The sequence below is a fragment of the Scleropages formosus genome, chromosome 7 (genome assembly GCF_900964775.1).
Source record: "Scleropages formosus chromosome 7, fSclFor1.1, whole genome shotgun sequence".
Classification (NCBI taxonomy): Eukaryota; Metazoa; Chordata; class Actinopteri; order Osteoglossiformes; family Osteoglossidae; genus Scleropages; species Scleropages formosus.
In genome coordinates this window covers 2300948-2322692 of record NC_041812.1, presented here as the reverse complement: position 1 = coordinate 2322692, position 21745 = coordinate 2300948, and the positions used below count along the sequence as shown (strand labels likewise).

General features: G+C 45.7%; 1 protein-coding gene across 7 annotated transcripts in view; it reads right to left on the bottom strand.

The window, feature by feature from the left end:
- LOC108928010 (receptor-type tyrosine-protein phosphatase mu) overlaps positions 1 to 21745 on the bottom strand; it is a 154451-nt gene that overhangs the window by 33013 nt on the left and 99693 nt on the right. For 2 of the 7 annotated variants that reach the window (XM_018741734.2, XM_018741737.2), the window contains exons 13-17: positions 20104 to 20140; positions 18753 to 18827; positions 14907 to 15042; positions 13170 to 13199; positions 446 to 597 (exon numbers count right to left, since the gene is read on the bottom strand). In XM_018741734.2, coding sequence (XP_018597250.1) covers positions 446 to 597; positions 13170 to 13199; positions 14907 to 15042; positions 18753 to 18827; positions 20104 to 20140 — 430 coding nt within the window. The remainder of the gene's footprint in view (positions 1 to 445; positions 598 to 13169; positions 13200 to 14906; positions 15043 to 18752; positions 18828 to 20103; positions 20141 to 21745) is intronic. The other 5 variants (XM_018741736.2, XM_029253751.1, XM_018741738.2 and 2 more) reach the window with 3 other exon arrangements.

Genomic DNA, 21745 nt, shown 5'->3' with positions numbered 1-21745 from the left:
GACTCATAGTGACTGCTCATGTTTTATTTTCTTGGTAAGGGCAAGCATGAAAGTGGTTTACCATGTTCACGTTTTTGGGTTGTAGATACGGAAAGAACATGCAAACTCCCCACATCCTTAGGTTGATTCGAACCTATACCTGAACTTGCAGTTCAAGATCTGTGAAGCACCAGCATTACCTGCTGCATTACCACGCCACAGATGGGAGGGTTAACCCATAAGCCATTTATATGTTGAATTTCAGCTACATTAACAGATTATGTAATGATACACACAACAGTAGCTAAAAACTGAACTATTCAAAGACGGAGGCCTTGATGTTAGATCTTAGACTGTAAGAAAAGGCAGAACGCCACAGTATTAGGCTGCGGTACAAGGCTTGTCTGGTGGCGCCTGGAAGGACCCCAACGCTCCATTACGCAGCAGCACAGTGCTGGACACTCACTTCTGCCGTTGATGTTGTGTGTGTCCATGAAGGAAAAGGCTTCATCACAGTTGGTGCCTTGCTCTGTGTAGCTCTTGTCCATGGAGTTCACCATCACCGTCATCTCCTGCCGCGTGCTGCTCAGGGTCTCCTTACGTTTCTTCGCCAGCTTCCTTCGCACCACACAAACACAAGGGAAGCAAGAGTGTAATTCCCCCATTGGGTTATGCATTATCCACATGTACATCATGCATTTATATTAAGTGTTGCCAACTGTATTTAAGTGTTAAAAGTTTAATCCGCAGTACATTATCATTTTAATCCAAATTTAAACACTTTATTTTCCTCACAACTCAAGAGTTGGCTGAAGTGCCTTGATCAGAAATGTAGCTCATGCTAATATGGTAACTAAACCACAGAGCTGAAAAGACAACTAAGCCTTTGCCCTAAGCCCTCCTGTACCCTGCCCACCGCCATCAGACAGAGCTGCAGGACCGTTGACTGGTCCAAAGGCAATTATCTAAAGGTCAAGGAGAGCCCATTGAAATGTGGCTCACTCCTTTAGATCAGCCTGCCTTTCCTGCGACACCCCTTCACCGTGACGCAACACAGCACAAGTATAGCGGAAAAGGGCGTGCCGAGTCGATGGGGTCGTGTCTCTTACTGAACCCAGCACTTGCACAGCTGGAATTTCAGGCCTGGAACAGCTACTGCGGAGCAGGGCTGGGGGGACACTGACATTGTTTTGTGTCACTCTGTACTGCTCTCTAGCACAAAATACAGAGAGACTAGGACAGTCCTTAAAAATGAGCGCACGGCAGATTTCGGCCCGCGGCACACTCCGATTTTGGGGTGCGAGCAGCACAAAGAGGCGGGGGGGATGCGACCCTCTCGCTCCTATGGGGAATTAGGGGGATGAATGATGCATCAGGAGGAGTCTCAGGAACGGTTTCTAGCCTGCAGCGACAGGACGCCAGGTTCCCAGAGAGCTGCCTGAGTAGCCCGCTCCAGGGCCTCCGCTCCTCCTCTCCACACACTAATTCAAGCTGTCAAGCCGGGACGCACTAGACATTTTTTTTTCCCGACGAGATGGCGCAAGCCCATGGGATGTTGATGCAATGAAAGTTTTCGGAGGATTCAAAATTACTGTATGAGAAAAGAAGGAATGGGAAGAGGCTAGGACTGCAAATGAAAGCCAGATGTCTGAAGCATGAGCTACTCTAAAATGAGATTTTGCTTATTTCCAGACCGGGAAGGTCACAGACTCACCCTCCCAGACGTTACAGAACACCGGTCTTAGGCCTTGTTGTAGTACAGACCTTTAAAAAATTAGATTCAAATTAATCCGGCCTGAGTGTGAGGCTATTTTTACACTTCTGGACGTATATCGATGTACCGTGCACTGTGTCTGATCACTGGACAAATGTTAAGAACAGATGCACCATTCAGTACTTGAGCGTCTGGCAGTGAAAAACACTATTTCCATGCACTCCCTAGAGGAGGCCTGTGTAATTGGCCTGTTAATACTGCTTGCTGGTTTGTGGCAGGCCCTGTCAGGTGAAGTCAGGCCCTTCCTGACCCCTCTCTATTTTTACTGCCTGTGTGAACAGGGTGTCTTTGTGGCGGCTCTGCCGCCGCTGATGAACGGGAGCCGTGTTTGTGACACGCTCCGCCGGGCCTCGCGGGTGGCCCTGACCACCCGCGCCCCCACTGGCAGAGGAGCTACACGATTCCGCTGGAAAACAAAGTCCCTGAGGGATGCAAAGACTGGAACGCGATGGGGGAGGACCTGCATCGGCATCAAAAACATAATCTGCGGAAAGCAGGTGGGTGAAAGCGTTGATATCATTCCAGCGGCGGCATTTGTATTCTCCATCTTCTAATTTCGTTGACAAGCCCCCAACCCCCCACATCCCCGACCGAATGGCAGAACATCAGCAAATTGTAATGACATCAAATTGTCCCTCTTTCTACCCCAGGGCACCTCGGGGGAGACGGAACGGCTGGGCGTGGAAGAAACAGGCTTCGCTAATTACAGCAATTCCCTGGATCCCAAACCAGCACATTCCTTTGCTGCAAACTTGTCTGAAAACTAGAAAAAGTGAGAATCCATACAACCAAAGCACCGTGTCTACATGAGTAAGGCATAAATGAACGCGTTCTCTCTCCCTTTCTGTCATTATTTCAGGCACTCCAGGTCAAAACCAATCTGTTGCTCGATAATGGAAAATGAGACCGGGCTCTCTGGTCACATGTCTCACAAGATTCTATGAAAATAAAATTCTAAATCCTTGTGAACCTACTACTGAGCCCCCAGAAAAGCTGGAACTGAGATAAAAAAGGGGGCCACTTGTAGGAAATGAGAAAAGCGCTGAAGTGTTGGAGCTGCTGGTCTCCTTCATTCAGCATGCCATGAGCCCAGGCCACTGCAAGGGAGGACAGAGTGAGCACATTTCCATAACACGCTGCGGAGGAAGAGGAAATTGCTTACAGGGGACCTTTTCCGCCCAAGTACGGCCCTGCAGAAGCATGATGCCCTAAAACCTAACCGTCATCTTGTCCATGAGCTCTTTCTCCCGGTGGACACCTTGTCCACGGGGGTCAGCGGACCGCATGGAGGCCCGCACCCAAAGGTGATATTCCAGAAAAGATTCAACAAAATCACAACTCAGACTCCCAAAAATTACTCACCAAAAGGATAAACAACATTTAAAGCAAATGTGTGTATGTAATAAATGTGGAATCGCCTTCCAACGGGGTTCCTATTTTGTGACATGAATCTCATCTAACATTTCTAACAGTAGTTGGCAGTACAGAGCATCCAAACAGAGTAGGAATACGAGACTAAATTAATTCATCTGACTTCCACGGTACCATATTTACAGCTCGTGTGTGGTGATTGTGAGCGATGGTGATCAGTAACAAGACGGCGAATGCTGTGTAACGGGGGACACCAAGTGTTGATCGGCACACAGGATGGACGGATGACTCGTCCAATCAGGTGTCTCGCAACTGCTGCGGGAATCCGAAAGTAAAAGGAGGAGGGAGAGAAGTGATGGCAAAAGGAAGAAGGCAGCGTGGCTTTTAATGTGTGCGGGAGCAGACAAAAAAAAAAGTTACACACCTAGTTAGTTTGAATGAGAGAACCAGTGTCTGCGAAGAGTCTGTGGAGCCAGCGCAAAACTGTTAAAGTCTCAGTGTGTGTGAATAAATGACCTGCTCTATGCGTGGACTGAAATTTTTTTGCGTTGTAAAAGTCTGCTGCCTGCATAGCTGTGTCCTGCTCGATATGGGATGTACAACCACTGGACATGTATTGGACGTCAGTCTCTATTTGGGTCTCTTGTGAACAGCGGTCACAGGAGTGAGATCTGGTGCGGACGTCACACTGGGCGGACAGAGATGGTTAAGAGAAGTTAAAGTGCATTCCCTGCCATCCGACGATCTCTCCACTGCATGAGGACTCTGCAGATATTTATAGATGTCCTGAGGTCAGAATAGATGGACTAAAGCGGAACACGAGGCTGCACAACAGGACGTTTGAGCTGCCAGAGTTAATGTGTTTGACTGACAACACTGTTATTATTTGTGAAAGGTTCTTTGAGATTTAAGTCTTTAACATGTGCTGTTCTGCTTTTCCATGCAAGGTAGACTGCTAAGGAAAAGAATATAGTTAAGTTTAATATTGCTGCTACTTTCAGTACAGTATAAAAACAAATGGAAACTATTTCTTTTCATTCTGAAGAGCCTTGGTTGCACATTGTATTGACTTTGGTCACAGGTACGTGTTCAACTCCCTGCAGTAGTATGAACGGTACCAGTATGTTTGCAGGGTCCAGTACAGCAAGCACATAAACACGCACACAGCTCATTTACATCTCAATTCAGCTCATCATCGTGACAAGGCCATATACCGGTGAGCCCACCGATGTGCGCCGTGGTGCTGAGGGTACGCAGTGGGCTTCTGGGTCCTCAAACTGTTCAAACCGCACACGAGCTATCTAGCGTAGTCCGGTAGAAACCACAAAGCCGACATGGCGGACGGCGCTTGTCCATCACAGTTTCACATTTATGAAATAAATCAGTCAAGAATCGGCATTAAATGGTAATCTGCGGAGACAACATTATTTGCAGTAATTTTTAACTAGTTTTAATGTTAATGTGGCTCAAAGATAATATGTTCAAAGTCTTAGAAGTTGTTTATTATAGCTATTGTATATCAGAGTTTCGTAGACTGTACCCTGTGAAGACAAGTGCATGTATCTCTATTATTATGTTTTCATTGACTGTACAGATAAGAAAGCAAGCAAAGTGGCTGGAAAAATGTTGCATGTAATTTCAAGTGAGTAAAATGTAGTAAAATAGGAGAGTTTTTTATCAGCTGGTGTCCCGTCCCAGCATTCCCTGCCTCACGTCCCATGTTTCCAGGTTGAGTTTTGGAGCAAAGCCACGCTGCACAGGACAAGCGACTGACAAAAGTGGGATAAATAAAGTCTTACAGCAAATGTTTAATTCATTTCATCTTTACCTTAGGTTCATTTCACAGAATAAATCAAGGGCTGCCTCTATTGCTAAGCTTTTTTTGATTGCAACGTAGTGGTTGGATTTACACAAAATTGTGTCATGAACAAACAGTCTTCTGGTCTCAAGGCTGTAAGAAGAGGACCCAGAAAAGTCGGTTTGCCACATTCAAAAATTTCCATAGTGACAGCAATGAGGGATATAATCACAGTCAATGTCCTCAGTCAGGTCACTGAAATTGTTCTGAGTCAAGTATTTCAGAGAAATGGATCGGCTTTCTTTAAACGCAGGAAAGAAAGAGAAGAGCTTTAAAGGATGTGTATCAAGGCCATTCGACTATTGTGCTGATTTTTTTAAGCTTGTATTTTTGTTCCAAACACACAGTGACTCAACCAGTTTGACCCCTGGTGGTGACTCAATACATACGACTCTCTTTCTGAGTTCCAATGTGAGCTGGTCAACCAGGACCAAGTCCAACAACCCTAATGTAGAATATCCTAAGTACTTCATACACACACGAGCTGTAGATACAGGAACTCAAACTCGAACTCAAACCCACACACACACACACACACACACACACACACACACACACACACACACAGAGTCTGAAACCACTTGTCCCGAGCAGGGCCGCGGCGAACCGGAGCCTAACCCGGCAACACAGGGTGCAAGGTTGGAGGGGGAGGGGGCAAACCCAGGACGGTTAATTTTAAAAAATGAAATACCAATAATATAAAGTGCACCTAAATATCCGCGTTCTCCGTAGGCTCCACATCTCGTGTAAACGTAGAAGAAAGCAGCACCAGTGGTCTAAACACAGGTGGCTGGTAGGGCAACACACTGCCCCCAACGCAGCTGGAATGGACAGCGAGGAGATAACACTCCTCTCCCCGGTCACCCCACTGTCACTGCCTCCTCCCAATCAATCTTATTTACTTGATGTTGTGGCGCATGGCAGTGAACCCCCGCTGCTTTCAAACAGCCATCTGTGTAGAAGACCCAACAGGATGCTAATAGTTTAACCGTTATTCTAAATTTGTTTGACAAAAATGACATTTAATCTGCTCTGTCATATGGAGCGTAATCTGTGACTCACTAAGAGACGTCTGTGCTGGAATGTTTCTTACCGCAGAACGAGAAATGCGCAATGTCCACCTGTGTCAAAAATGCATCATTATGAACGATTCTGTGGTATAAATGAGGATGACATATAAAAAAATCTAACTGTTGACTACTATGCCCCTGCAAAACAAATGAAAGGCATTTCTACCTGTTTTCCTACATCCATCTTACACTTTTTGCAACTCAATCGAATCTACATTATTTAGGTCATTAGGTCAAGTGTTTGCCAGGCTGCAGATGTCACAGTAGCTGTTCGTTGCGGGTGCAACAGCGAGGATGACATTCTATCCATTTGGGTCTTGTCTCAGGGTAAAGAAGGTCAACGTGTCCTTCCACGCTCTCACGTGGGTACAGAAGTGATTTTGCTCGATCTGCTCCTGGGCGTTATCAGTGCTGCTTACCCACTTACATCCCCACCATCCAGCCCAAGACATTCCATGCTCCTTTAGGTGGAAAACAAATTCATAAATACACATCACCGCATTGTCAAGAAAAACAAATATACAGGAAATCTACTTGAATGTGCAGTGCACACATACAGCACCTACAGACAGAGAAACTAGAACCAGGTTCATAATACAACCTGTCCCATTATAAAACAGCTATGCAATGATTCTAAAAAGCAGGGGTGTCCAACCAATTTGGCCAAAGGCCACAATCATTACTCTAAACTGGTTCAAGGACCATATGTGTAAAAATCACAGTATGTGACATACTGAATCTTGAATGTCAGAAGTGAAAAATTATTTTATCGTATTGTATTTAGGTGCGGCGTATGTGTAAGTGTGTGTCCAAACATAACAGCATTAAGTGATTCATTCAAAATTATAGTTTCTATGGTTGGTGCAGTATATGTATATGATTTTAGAAATGTTCTCCTGGGCCGCAATATGCAAAGCGATGGGCGGCATGTTGTACACTGTTAATTAAGACCCTTGCAGTGCTTGATAGAAATGTAGTTCTTCTAGAAGGTGCTTTTAGAAAGTGAAGGTGGTTGGACTAAGGACCTGAGAGAACAGTGTCCGAGACCCATCCCCAGGCGTACAGCAGGCAACCAACTGACCAAGTGACCGAGCACAAGGAACCTATGCAAATGTAAGAGTTCAGGCCTTTGTGGGGTTCTAAAGAAGAACATGCAACGCAGCAATATATCTGGATATATCATCATTCATCAAAAAAAAAAGGCCACGGAGATGGATTCTCCAGGAACTGCCAAATGAAGAGCCAAGAAATGTAAAGAAGGGTCTGAAATGTGCTCGTCTGCCAGGCTAACCGGGGTAAATCGTAAAGAAAAACATTTAATAAAAGACTTTGCTGATGACTACTGTGATTACCTAGGGAACAGCTCTGTATTAGTTTGCACAATTAATTACAGGGGAAAAAAGGTTTGATTCGGAGATTGCTGAAGTGTGACATCTTTAACATGCACCAGAAGATCACGCCGCAGCTGTAATTACACGCACTCGCACAAAATCTGAATCATCCCTCTTTCCAGCAAAACACACGATACCACTATTGCACAGAAGGGGGGAAAGGAAATGAACATCGACGCAGCGCTTGTGAAGACACGCAGGGTAGGGATGCTGCTGAAAAAAGTGCAAATTCAATGCTGAACTAAACAGGACACATTTTGAACTGTGGAGGAGAAAACGAAAAGTTAGGGACAGCGAATGAGCTTTGCAATCAGCGTCCGACATCCAGCACGCAGTGCAATTAGGGCGCTGGAGCCCAGCAGGCCGATGCTTTAAATGACCCGACGAGAACTAGGGGGAGCGGACGCGGGTCCCATGGAGCGGCGCCTCTGTGTACCCGGTGGCGGGGAGGCACGCGCGCTCAGGCTGCAGTTGCGCATCACCTGCTGGGGTATGATCAAAATGACCCTGCTGCTATTTTCCGAGCCAGATCCTGCAAGTCTTGCCCATGCGTGTAAAATATACTTCTCCACTCACCCACATTGACTTGCTGGACCATATAATGTTTTTTTTTTTTTTTTTTTCCCCCCCAGTACATAGATTTCAGAGCTTTTTTTTTTTTAAATCAATGTATGTCATGATCAAGCAAACAGTAATTTTTTTTTAAACAAGATCTCTTTCATATCTAAAACAACAAGCCCTGCAGGGTTACAACTCCTTCTGTGCAGGGCTCATTTTATTATTTTTTTTCCAACATCTCCGCCGCCCACACACTCACCAGGAAGCGAAGCCACAGATACACCTCAGATCCAGAGCACCTGTGGACATTCATGCCAAAGAGAGAACCCAAGGTTTCCGTTGTGACAGTTTGTCATTTAGTTTTTTCTTTTAAGCCGCACATCTTTTCAGTCTAAGCAGAATAGCTTTGAATTTTGAAGAGCTTGAAATACTCAGTGTCATGAGCGCTGACACTATGAAGGGACTGAATTGAGTATCAGCATAATTTACCAAGATCACCACCCTCTTTTAGACCCAGGGTCTCTGGCATAATGTCACAAACACAAAATATGCTGTTTACAAATATTACTCCTAAAGATGCTGCTTAAACTTGAAGACGACTAAAGAAAATGCCAGTTTTTAACTGAAAGCTGAGCCTGTAGTGAGACTGGAAAATGCACTCCCTAAACAATGACAAGACACAACATCATCCGAATGCATGTAATTATTCCTTGCTCCGAAACGCCCCTCTCCACGAATGGGATGCCACATGTATTTCAATAAAACGTTTCACAAAAAATATTGATTCGTGACATCGCAACACACACATTTACATTTATTCATTTAGCAGACGCTTTTCTCCAAAGCGATGTACATCTCAGCAAAAATACAATTTGTACATTAAATTATGAGAAAGAGACATGGGATGCAAACGTGATTCTTAAATAAACATAGTTTCTTGGTTTCCACTTGATGCACAAATGGAGATCACTCGAGCAGGTGCATAAAACACAGGATAGATGAATCCTGATACCCTCCTACCAAAATATATATATATTTTTTAAATTTTTATTATAAGAGAAAAAAAAAATCACATACAATGCCGGAGTAGTGGCTGTATAAAGGCTAAAACACTTGAAAACATTTAAATTGTGTGCTGATGAAATGTTCAAAAGCGAACTCATGCGGTAGGAAGAGTAACTGCATTTGCACAAACTGCAGCTTGGAGCACTTTAGTACCTTTGTTTGCAAACTATGTACATGTTAATCAACAAATTACTAAAATATATACATATAACAACGGTTTATTCTCTTTTGAAAAAACATCACGAGAAGCAGAACAGGTTCTACATTTCCTCCTGAACTTAATGATGTGAGATAATTATGTTCGGTATCTAACAATACTTCGAGCTACGTAGATAAAACTTTTATGTTACTCTTGATAGAGGACACTATTTTTGATTGACAACTTTAATTTACACTTCAGGGTAAATTAATAGAAACTGCAGTATCATTTAAATATTTGCATTCATTATAGTGAAGCAAACATAAAAGGACACATTAAGACGGGTACCTTAATTACACAGTTTTCTGTAAATCCCAAAACAACGCGCATGAGAGTTTGGGAAGCTGGAACTCAGCAATGGCGGGCAAGAAAACCGGTCCCATTAAGAAGAGAATCCTGAAAAGCCAAATAAAATGTGGAATTCCAAATCTTGTAGTACATTTATTTATTTATCAAACACTATTCTCTAAAGCGACTTCCAATGAACTCTATGGAGTGTTATGAGCCAACACACCTTATTCACCACGGTGACTTATGCTGCTAGATACACTACTTAACACTGGGTCACTCATCCATACATCAGTAGAACACACATACTCTCTCTGTCACTCACACACTATGGGTGAACCTGGACAGCATGTCTTTGGACTGTGGGAGGAAACCAGAGCACCTGGAGGAAACCCACACAGACACAGGGAGAACATGCAGACTCATCACAGACTGAGCAGGGATTGAACCCACATCCTCTCGCACCACTCAGGTGCTGTGAGACAGCAGCGCTACTTGATGTGCCACCGTGCTGCCCGCAACGTGTATCAGTACAGCAGTAAACGATGTACCTCGGTACTAGTAAGGAAGGAACGGTGACTGTAAAGAACAAAAGCACAACCGAGTCCTTGGAGACAAACAAGCTTAGAGACAAAGATACATGTGACTAATCTGGTTTTCTTCACACCACATACACCCATTTGAACGCCAGACTTGTATTTATTCACTTAGCTCACAAAGTGACGTTTGCACACCAAGCGGCTTGCAATGATGAACCAGTTCACACAAGTGGATATTTTTCACCGGAACATCTCTTGCTTACAAGGGAGTAACAGCAGGAGGTGGGATTCGAACTCGGGTCCTAAGAGCCGAAGTCAACAGCTCTGCCCCCTTGTTCATTGATTTAGGTTTAAGACGCAGTACTAAGTACCTGCTCTTCACGACACTTGAGGTCAGCACTGGAGACAATGTGGCCGCCACCGCAGGCGTCCCAATCCCAGAATGCGATGCACACGAGCTAAAGAACAACGAAACGGACGGCCCCACACGAGCTGTCGAAGCTGCGCCCAGCTGCTGCGTTTGACAGCCTCGCGGCAGCGGCATCGGCAGTTAGGCGGCTGTTTAGAAGCGGCCGGGCTGATAAGTGGAAGGGAGCGTTTGACGTCTTTATTTGTCGAGGCGGGCAAGCGTCTCACAGACAACAGATAGGATTGCTTTGCCACACTTCGCTAATTCAATTTGCCCTGGCAGGCGACGCACCGTGTTCTCAGATACAGTCCTCCCCTCTTGTCCTCATCCGCATGAGATACCCTTAATTATAGCGCCAACTAATTAGAAAGTTTGATGCTGAGAAAAGTACACCAGAGGAGAGGTTAAGGGGAAGAGGGGAACTGCCAGCAACTTGGTCCCCGGCATTGACATCTCGCGCTCAGCCGTCTGGTCCGATTCCGCTGGAGAGGTCATTATTGGAAAAATGGAACCATCTCGGCCAGGATGCTCTACAACAACCTGTCACCCTAATAAAAGACGACTTTCCCTGCCCACAGCACTGGGGAGATGGACAAAATTGCCTTTTTCCTCTCGCTCCTCTTAGTCTCGCTGCGGATGCACACACTCGCTGAAATGAACACGAACGCATCGCCTGCTGCAATTAATTTGATCCCCCTTTCTGTCTGTAGGATTTAATTAAGGTGTTTGTGCATCTGACACATCGCGCTCAAGCTCCTCCGCAAAGCGGACCTGTCCCTTCCATTATGTGCCGAGCGCCCTGCGACAGCGGCCTCCCGTAATTCTTGTCCTGGGCAGACGGGAGTTATTGCTTCCGCACATCCGCCTGGCAGGCAGTTACTGCAATTTTTCAAGACACTGAGCTTGATCTTGCCTTTCACACGTTCTCAAGAAGTCCTCTTTTAAACTGATGGGAAACTTATTGCAGGTCACACTTGCCAGGAAGAGAGAGGTTTTAGCACTCGGCAGAGGTGGCAGCACCTGTCTGTCTTCGCAGCAAAGAGAGTCTCATTTGGACTTTATTCTGTCGAACCCACTTTGGCAATGACAGTTCTGAATGACAATAGTAATAGACGAAAACACACAAATCGGAGTTAAACGCAAACGGCACAATTCCGTAATTTCCCATTAGGCTATAAGATTGTCGCGTTATCGCACCAGACCAGCTGTTCCGACAAGAGCAGCTCTACCGGAACTTCTGCGCTGCGCCGGACCTGTGGCTGGGAACGGGGGCAAAGCTGTACGGAGCCGCCCTGCGCGTCACTCGGTGGTCAAAGCCCCATCCATTCCAGCCATCGCCACCGATCAGGCCGTATACAAGAAGCGAAGAAGCGAGTCGAGCGTACAGCTGTCGATCGTGTCCGGGTGTAAAGCAGCAGGCGCAGGCCCACGGGTCGCCATCTATTTCATTGGGACAGCATGACGACAGCACTAGGATACATTAGGAAGAGCTCTGCTCGGCGGAACAAGAACCCGTTACACTATTCTAGTCGGACAACGCACACAATCGAAAGCAAGCACCTAGCAGCTGAAAAGACATGACAGCAGTTCGCTTTTGTGACTCAAGTCCATGTCTTTTCAATTGGAGCAGGCTAGTGTCAGCGCTCTTGTGTGGAGGGCAGAAGCGTTATGGACGGGGTGGGGGCACTGCATGCCATCATTTCCATGAGGAAATGGCTGAACATAAAGAAAAAGAGAAAAAGGATTAAAAAAACCAGCATGGCCTTGAGATGAGCATTGAGCAAAGACTGCACAAGAGAACAGAGACAAGGAGTAATGAGGATGGATGGGCTCGGGGGCTACGCACTCTTATGGCACGGGGTTATGGGTGGAAAAAGCAGGTGGTCTGGTCACATGCCTGTGTGTGGATGCTGCACCATAACAGGGGGGCAGGGGTGGGAGGGGGAGTTACTGCCATTTTCATGTAGCAATGCACGGAGATTTCCAAACAAACCATTCCTCCCAGCAATAAAGCACAGCATAGCTAAGACGATTGGACGTTTTGGCTTTCCTTGTATGGGACATATTGCAGAAAAGCACAACTTTGGGAACTTAACAAGTTATACATATTACACATCAGAAACTTATCAAGGTCCCCTTTCAAAATGAATTGGTGCTTTTAAAAAGACAGGCATTTTCAATTACAAATTTTGACAAACCAAATGAAAGAAAATCAATGCCGTCAGATCGGATTTCGCGTACCATAAAAATTGCATTAGCCGTATTGATTTTTTTCCCTCATTTTCAAATTATTCCTTCTTTTGTTATGTGAATTTTTTTTTGTGCCAAACAACAATCCCTCCTGATAAACCAACAAAAGAAAAAATAATGAAAAGTTACTATTTCAATACAGCATGAGAAAATGTCATCTTCGGAAAGCACGCAAAGACATATTCTGCGTGTGTCTGTCCTTGTCCAAGACTTAACGCTCACATGAAAATACCTGTCTGAGAGCTGCGGAGGTGTGCGCTATGAGATGGAGTGGTTCTACTGGTTCCAGCACCAGTTCCTCAGCTAGGACCGAGGAAGCAGCCGGGTTGGAAAGAGGAAGAGGAGGGTCGCTCTTCTCATGCATGGGAAAGGCGTGGCAGAAAGCATGGCACTAGCGGTGCACAAAGTGGTTACTTACAGGTAATAAGTGTAGGAGTGATAGGATCTTCTGCCGAGTGGGGTGGTGGTAGGATTTAAGCAGTGGTTGGGGGGGAGAATGGAATGGAAGGAAAGAAAAGTAAAATATTAATGTCCGAAAAATATAAATGAACAAAACCAGATATGGTGGCATAAGTGAAGGTTACTTGTGACTCGTGAGGGTAAGGTGATTGCTGGGGGTATGTCAGGCGTACGGGTCTCAGAACTCCAGACATGAGCTATTCTGAGTTGTTACACACAGATTTACTACATTACATTAAGTCTATTTTTTTTTTTTTTTTTTTTAACTACAGAACAGAACTATACATGTAGTTGTGCATAAATATACAAGGTTGTAGTACATTAGCAGAAGAAAAAAACAGTACAAATGAAGACAGCTACTTGAGACAGTTAGAGAAAGTTAATTAGTGTGACAAGAAGTCAGAAAGTTTTCAAGAAAACTTTGCTTGAGTGTAGAGGGGGTGCTTTTAAATCAATTTCACCTGTTCTTTTTACACACACACACATATAGTACATACACATTAAATTGATTCAAAAAACAGTTTCCAGGGAATGGACATAATTTTATACCAAGAAAGATATTAACAAAGGAATTAGTATGTCTTACCATGGCTCCAGTTCTAAATCAATTAAAATAAATTAGACAAACAGATGCGACGACCTCCATCTGCTTTTTTTCATTTCAGGAAGGTATATTAGTCAAGAAAAGTAATTATGCACACTGGTAACAGCTTCTAATTTGTGCATGAATAAAACATGAGTATTTCTTAAAGAAGACATGTGCCAGTACAGTAATTGATTTTAAGGCACTGACTGAAAGCCTGGCACGCACTCGCTTCATACTAAACGCCTTAAATAATACCTACTGCTTCTTCCTCAACCTACAAACAATGTTCAGGTCTCGAAAAAAAAAAGCAAACAGAAAACATTCCCTTCATTCTACAGCAGAGAAATGTAAAAGATCGTAGTGACGTGCACCGTGGTTATCTACAGTAAAGGGACGGTAAACCCCAATTCCGGTTACATTTCCTCTCAACTGTGCATTTGGTCACGCGCGAAGAAGTGTGCGACATGTGGTGTTGGCGGCGTCTACACCTTGGGCTACCCGTCTCTGGCATGGGACGGCGGGTAATGTAAACTTGCCTGCAGCTACATGCCCAAGGACTCTGTATGAGGCTCTCATTAATCTTTCCTTCTTATCTGCTTCCCTTTTTATAAGATAAGCCTCCGAAATATTTCCCAAATCCAATTCCCAGGTCATTAAAGCAGTGACATTTGCTTGAGCATGTCACAGAGGAGAATTAATTTTTCATTGCATACTGCATATCAGTGTTGTAAAACCACTTAAATGGATCTTATCAATGTGATCAAATCAATTATTCAGCAAACAATTGACAGTGTATCTCTTGGAGGGTAAAGAAGGAATCACTGTAAATGAATCTGATCTTGACTTTATGTCCTGTTGTACACTCCTGGACTACAAAATCTCTTCCGCATCAGATCACTTTATACAACTAAATGTTGCTCTGCCCTCGGAACAACCGAGGCTTCATTAGAACGACGGCGTAATATGAAACACCGTGTCGTCACAGTGGAGGAGCGCAAAATGAGGTATAACTAAAGCTCACAGGCGGAAGTCACAGAAAGGTTATTACCTGCACTGCATTGTGGGTAACCGAGACCGCACTACGTAGCTCTGCTGCTCTGAGGTTCTTACCTTTTCTTCATGATCAGCACCACGCCCAGGAAGATGATAACGAAGAGCAAGATGCCGGCGATGATGCTGGCGATCTTCACAGTGTGGTCCGACTGCTGTTTGGGTTCCACGGCGTCCGGCTTGCGGGTCGCGGCCCCTGGAACGAGCGGCAGGGTCACACAACAGACCGCGCAGTCTGCTCCGCGAGCTCAGCGGGACGCTGCTCGACAGTGCACTTCCCATCAACCATCTGCACTCAGAGGCTACGTCCATTCGTGGAGCACAAAAAAGGCCTGTGAAATAGATCTGGGTAAATTTTAAACCTTCCGGACTCCGGTGTTTCGGACTCCCTGATTGCCGATACGACGACAAAAGACAGACGTTCGCTGCACCAGTTTACGACGAGCGGGCACTGCTCAAGTAACAAAAATCAACATAGAGCACAAAGGAGTACTGCTGCGTTTCGAATGAAACGTACATATAATAAGCATGCGGCGGGACGATTACAGCGGTACATTAACCACGGACTCACACTTGGAAACGCAGAGAGAGAGGCGAACGGAGACAAAGGACAAACGCCTCACTCTAGATGGTTGGCGGTAGCGTTTTCGCGATCGTTCCGAAGGAATGACGCGAGCTGCGGAACAGGGACGCGGCCACCGAGGGCACGGGCGGGGGGTTCGCACCGCGCAGGAACGCCGAGGCCTACAGAGCGCCGCATATTTGCCACTTTGCTACACGGCGGCAAAGGGTTAGACCGTATCGATCACTGTTCATCGAATGGCGCAACTCCGGAAGGAATTCTCTCGCAATCAATCCCGGAATCTCGATGCGTCTCCTAGGAAGGGCAGTGCGCCTCCATTCATCTCACAGGCCAGGCTTCCAAAGGCAGTGCCGACACTCCTCCAGAAGGAATTTATAGCATACAATTGAGAAGCTGCACATGCTCTAGGAAGAACAGAGTGTTTTGTCAGCAACGTTGTACCGACTGATTTTTTTCCCCTCCTTTTTTTAACGTTACAATGTTGCATGAACAAATCTAAGCTGCAATGTACAGCTAGTTCTGCAATGAGAGAACAGCAGCAATTGGGATGTAAATAAGGGAAACGAAAAGCTCTAGCAGACTAACTATGGTAAATACCTGACCATTGAGATCATGTATTTCTTCTTCAGTGCATTGATTTCGCTTTCTTTAACTTGGCAGCACATCCCACTGGAATTGCTTATGGACAGAACAGTCGTACACCCATATGTGCAACGCAATTTACCACGATCATAATCAATTGCTGGAAAACTGTACACTGCATAACGCTGCATCCCCCCCTTTCCTCGATATTATGTTTTTAGAACAAAAACCTAATTCCAGCAAGACACTGCATTCCATAGCAAAGACTATTAACTACAGGCAACGGCCATGAAGCACGCAGGGCTGTTTCAGTTTCTTTCCTCACAAATGTACTAGTTATTTAGCTCCTCTTTAGCTCCAGCACCTGATGAGGACAGACATGGTCATTTGTGCTGCATTTTTGCATCAATTGTTAGCACAGTGAAACACAATAATCGCTTCCTTGAGCCTGCAGATATTCAAATCTGGGTCACATATGGCGAGCAGAGCCAAGGAAACTCCTTCTAAGCAATTTAATGACTGAGTAGGCAGTGGTGGGTGGTCTCACCCCAGGAACACGCATTTAATATCTGTTCAAATGAGATAACCAACACCTAACGACAACCAGTGTTTTGCACAGCCGGGCCTCGCGCTCCCCCCACACCCACCCCTTTGATGAGAACTTTGCACGGGCTGTTTACCGAATAATGTGACGGAACGTCGAGCCGGCCGCCTGATGAAATATCCATTTCCTCTCCCTAAATGAGTCTGGGATGAGAAATTGTTGGGACGCTTCGTTCAATTGGGCCCAGCCGGACCTATTCCTCCTGCCTGCGCCACTTTTTCAATCAAAGGGGTGACAGCAGCCATCGTGGCCCCGCTGCTCCGCTATCGTTTGGCGCCATGACGAACGGGGGGTTGGGTAGACGTTTTGAAAGTGTCTGTTTTTTTTCCCCCCTTCGGTCTTCATTCCTGTGGTGCAGCTGACGATGGGGTAGGGCTTTTGACGAGGCCTCCTAAAAGGCAACCCCCTGCCAGCGGTACTGAGCGGGAGGAGGTGCTGTTGACCAGTCTATATCATCCCAGTTCTTTAACCACATTTACTCTGCTGTCAGTCCTGTAACAATTGTTACATATCACCCATATATCGGAACTCTAATAATCTCGTTTTAACGTATCTACCCTGTAGTACGGGTTACCGCAGGGAGGGACAGGTACAATACTTTGGACGCATGTTCAAAATGTTGGCAAAGGAATTTAAGCAGAAAACTGAAATCTCAACAATCAAATGAATGTTCCCCAGAAGCCCAAGCATTTCGTTGCTGAACGAGCCCAAATCAAACAGCTCACTGAGACCAGCCTTGTGAAGATTAGAATCCATAATGAACCATGCGGCACAATTTTAAATTGTTGCAGAGATGCCCATGGATGCATTGCGGTGAAACACTGTAAAGTCTGCAGCATTTTGCTGCGAAGTGCAACAAACAGCCTTTGTTCTGGAAACGTTGTCCACAGACCAGGATCTCATGCTGATGGGGCCGAGACACAGGTAACAAAGAAAGGCCCCCCCACTCAGGAGGCAGATCCCGAACTCTGTGGGTTTAAATGATGCAGTTGGCATCTACGTTGGGGGGTATCTGTCAGCCCCCCAGAGTCACCATGACGCGTTTCCCACGTATTACTCTCAAACGGCACGGAGGTGCCCGTGTTCCTGAGAAACCGTGGGGTTAATGACTAATCCTCATGCGAGAACAGTCAGCACAATAGGCAATGAAAGAAACTTCCGGTAAAGGGGAGTCTGGGGAGTTGGGGGAGTGGAAAAACAATAACGTTTCCTCTTCTGTCCTTTAAAATGCCTTCTAAATTCTAAAAATGCATTGCTGGAAAAATACTTCAAGGCTGAGCTTTTGTCTACTGTAGTGAACGAGTGAGAACAACTGGTTTCCACCTTTGACGGCAATAAGGTAAATATTTAAATGTAATTCTCTGACAGCTGGTCGAACATAATGGTTTTTTCATGCATGCTTAAGTGTTTTGGATTTTATTTCATGCCGCTGTGAAAAAATACACTGAAATGTTCCCTTTTACAGGGAAACAGTATATCTGTGTTGAATAAACATGGACATTTGCACTTTTTGGTCAAGGTGACACGCAGCGCTTGAGGTATCACCTGGGTACAGTAATTCCAGATAAGAGCATTAGAAGTTACACAACTATTGAAGGAAATCGTTTAAATAAAAAAGGCAAACTACATGGAATTATTCAGACCGGAGACGAAGCCAATAGTCAGAACCCCTTTGTTGGCTGAATGCCTGTTGCCCTCCACCCATTAACATGAAATTAAGTACATGCACACAGAGAGATATTCTTAGACAACTCAGATCAGATCAGCACACACACACACACACACACACACACACACACACACACACATATATATATGGACCAACAGCATTACATACATACATACATACACAGAAACGAGAGAGAGAGCGAGCAAGAGAGCATGAGCAAGAGAGAATGAACGAGCGAGAGAGAGTGGGAAAGAGAGCGAAGGAGAGAGAGGGAGAGAGAGCAAACAAGCGGGGTGGGGGGGAGAGGGAGAGAGAGCAAACAAGCGAGACAGAGAAGGGGGGGGAGGGGGAGAGAGAGAGAGAGAGAGAGAGAGAGAGAGAGAGAGAGAGAGAGAGAGAGAGAGAGAGAGAGAGAGAGAGCAGATCCACCACCGGCAGGAGCTGGGACCTGGCAGTAGATTGTCTGACCTGTTAGTTGGTTGTCACCAGCCGCCGGAGCAATGCGAATGTAGGGGGTTGTAAGCTGAGTCACAATTATGGCGGCTAAGGCCCAGTTAAGAGTTCCAGGCCGGCATGCAAAAGGAGAGAGAAAAGCCAGACTGAAGCTCAAGCCCATCAGAAAATCTCAGTAAAATGTAACACATGAGCAGGAGCAGCAACAGAGAAGGAGTCATCTGGTGTGTGTGGCGTGAGCTGAAAATTAGCAGGAGTGTGATGCATGTGGGTAGTATGAGCAGCCGCCTGGCGCCGGTGATCCCGGAGGTGACGAAGAGGACAAGGAGGAGCACGGTTCATACACGTGAGGGGAATGCAGAGAGGAATCATTTCTACATTCTAACAGGGACAGTTTATATTGTTGCTGTTTGTAGAGGACCATTTAAACATTGATAGGTAGTTTAAAAAAAGTTTCTTTTTTTTTAAATTTACTTTTATTTTATATACATTTGTATCGATTGGCTGCCTCCAGAATCATTGTCTAACACATTTCAATAAAAACTTTGTCCTGAATGATACATATTTAACACTCACATTACTGTACACTGCACTGCAATGTAGTCATTTGGCAAGAAAACCTTGAGAGGAGAAAGTGGTTTGGAAATAAATTCAAAAGCAGCTGGAGTGTGCAAAAAATCCTTCATTTTCTTAAGTGTCTACGTGAGATGCTGCTTTCTCTCTTTTTCAAACGAGTAAACTCCCTACAGCAGGAGATGACACACGCAATACTGCGTTGTTAACGCGGCCATGGGCCGTACGCAGGAAGCGTCATGCCGGCCGCCGGCTGCTCTCCGTGCCTCCTGGTACATTGGTGCAGTTTGTTTTTCATCCTGTCTCACAGGTCTGGAGGAAGCCAAGCAAGATGAGATGGCATACAGGGATCATAGAGAGACCCTGCGTCTCCTGTCAACCTTGATGCTCTGAGATGAACCTGGAGACACTGCAGCCACTCCTAGTCCCCATGGGACAGGGGGCAGGAGCTTGCAAAAAGAAAAGTAAACACGGCAGCTCTCCTACATCCCGGGAACCGCGGAGGCAACGGGTCTATAGAGAAAGGCCCCATGAAAAAAGTATGATGTTTATTTGAGCAGTAACAGTTCAACGAAAACACTCAGTACAATCAACAAATTGAGGGAGGAAAAAAAAAAAAAACGTTTTCAAGATATTAGTACGCTTTACAAACCGAGAGGATATGAAGAGAGAAGCTTTGTGTTCTATTCTTCTGTGCACATTCTTGGCAAAGCAGGATGAAGACAAACAGTAGCAGTGGGCTCATCCCGTGCCACAGACAGCAGTCATCCCTTTCGCAGCGACGCAGTCTTACCTTTGGTGGCGACACGCACGCAGTCGATCTTCGTCTCCTGCAAGACGAGAAGGTGACAAAAAAAAAAGGAGAAGGGGGTCACTTCTCAGCTGGCGCACACAGCGATTGCTGACCCTCAACCCTAAGCTGAGACATGTGCAATTGGAGGAGCTGCTGTTTATTACCAACAGGTTCTTTTCCCCAGCTGGCACGTTGAGCACTGAACACAGTGAATGAGGTAGCAGAAGGGAAGGGGGACACCGAACACGGTCCCGAGGCTGTGATACCCCTCATTGAGGGAAGCGATCGCTATCGACCTCGGCCAACCTCAGGCACAGCGACGGCTTTAACAGCAGCATGTTGGGTATGAAGACCCTACGCTGACCACCATCCAGCATGACCAGAGCAGGAGAGGAGAGCTGCAGTCTGGCGGCGGACGGAACAAACAATTCAGGGAGGTCCCTCCGGGCAGCTTCGCTCCACTGTCATTCTCTGCTTTCATCTGACAGCAAGCAAAGTGCTCAAAACGTGGCGAAGGATGGGAGCGGGATGGGAGCAGGCTGGTGGATGCCTGTGTTCTCAGCTCAGGGGCCGAGGGTAAAACCCAGGTACCAGTACTGATACCGCACCTGATGAGAATAGAATCTACTCCAGTGAACTGGGCGAACCGTATACCGAGAGCCATTTAACACTTAACGTGTCCAAGCGTGATGTTGCTAAATTATTCAAGCCAGAAACGACGTTACTCAGGTTAAACGAGCACATCGTTGCATGAGCAACAGGATATGAGACGGTGCTTAGGACTGTGTCTCCTGTGTCCATTAACGCGAGACGTCAGAATTGTTAAAGCAATGAAGAAGATAGAACAAAGCAATGTCAGGTAAAAGCAGTCCCTGTGCGTGTGTGTGAGGGGGGGAGACCGCAATGAATTAGTCATAAGAAGTAATAATTCATAATACACTCATATGACTTGAAGAATTACAATGCAATAAAAATCTCAATATGCTGAACATATTAATTGAGAATAAAACAGAGTCCATAATGCTGGACTCGCCATCGGCTGATCCACACTGCATTTTTACTTTTTTAACGTTCTATTTGTCACGGTAATTAGCAACATTTGTCTGATTTTAATACTTTCCGTCTTCCTCTGCGCAACTGGTTTGGTTTAGAGTTCTGCAAACGTACGCAACCTTGGAAAGGTTCACATTAGGAAACGATCAAGATCTTTACATGACTCCTTCTCCTTAAGTCCTGAGAATGAATCCAACCGATCTAAGAGCCAGTTCTGTCCTTTCTTAATATTCTGCACCCTGGACCACTGCAGTGTCAGAAACCCTTACAGTGAAAGAGCTGTGCGGGTCGCTGCAGGTCCACCCATTTAAGATGGAGCGAAGCTCTCCAAAAAAAGCTGAGCCGATCCCTTCCTTTCTGGCCTTTCGACATCACGACTGCAACAAAGTGTCACTAAAGGGTGGAAAACAAGGCACGGCGATGCAGCACGAGACACATCAACGGAAAAAAGCGAGCTGCGAGCATCACGTGAACATCACAGTGCCTTCGCGAGAGTAATATCAACTTTCGCCGTACACAGCCGGCGGAACTCTTTCCCGCTCCGGTCCAGCAGTCAATGCAGAGTGACCGTGGACACCTCATATTAATA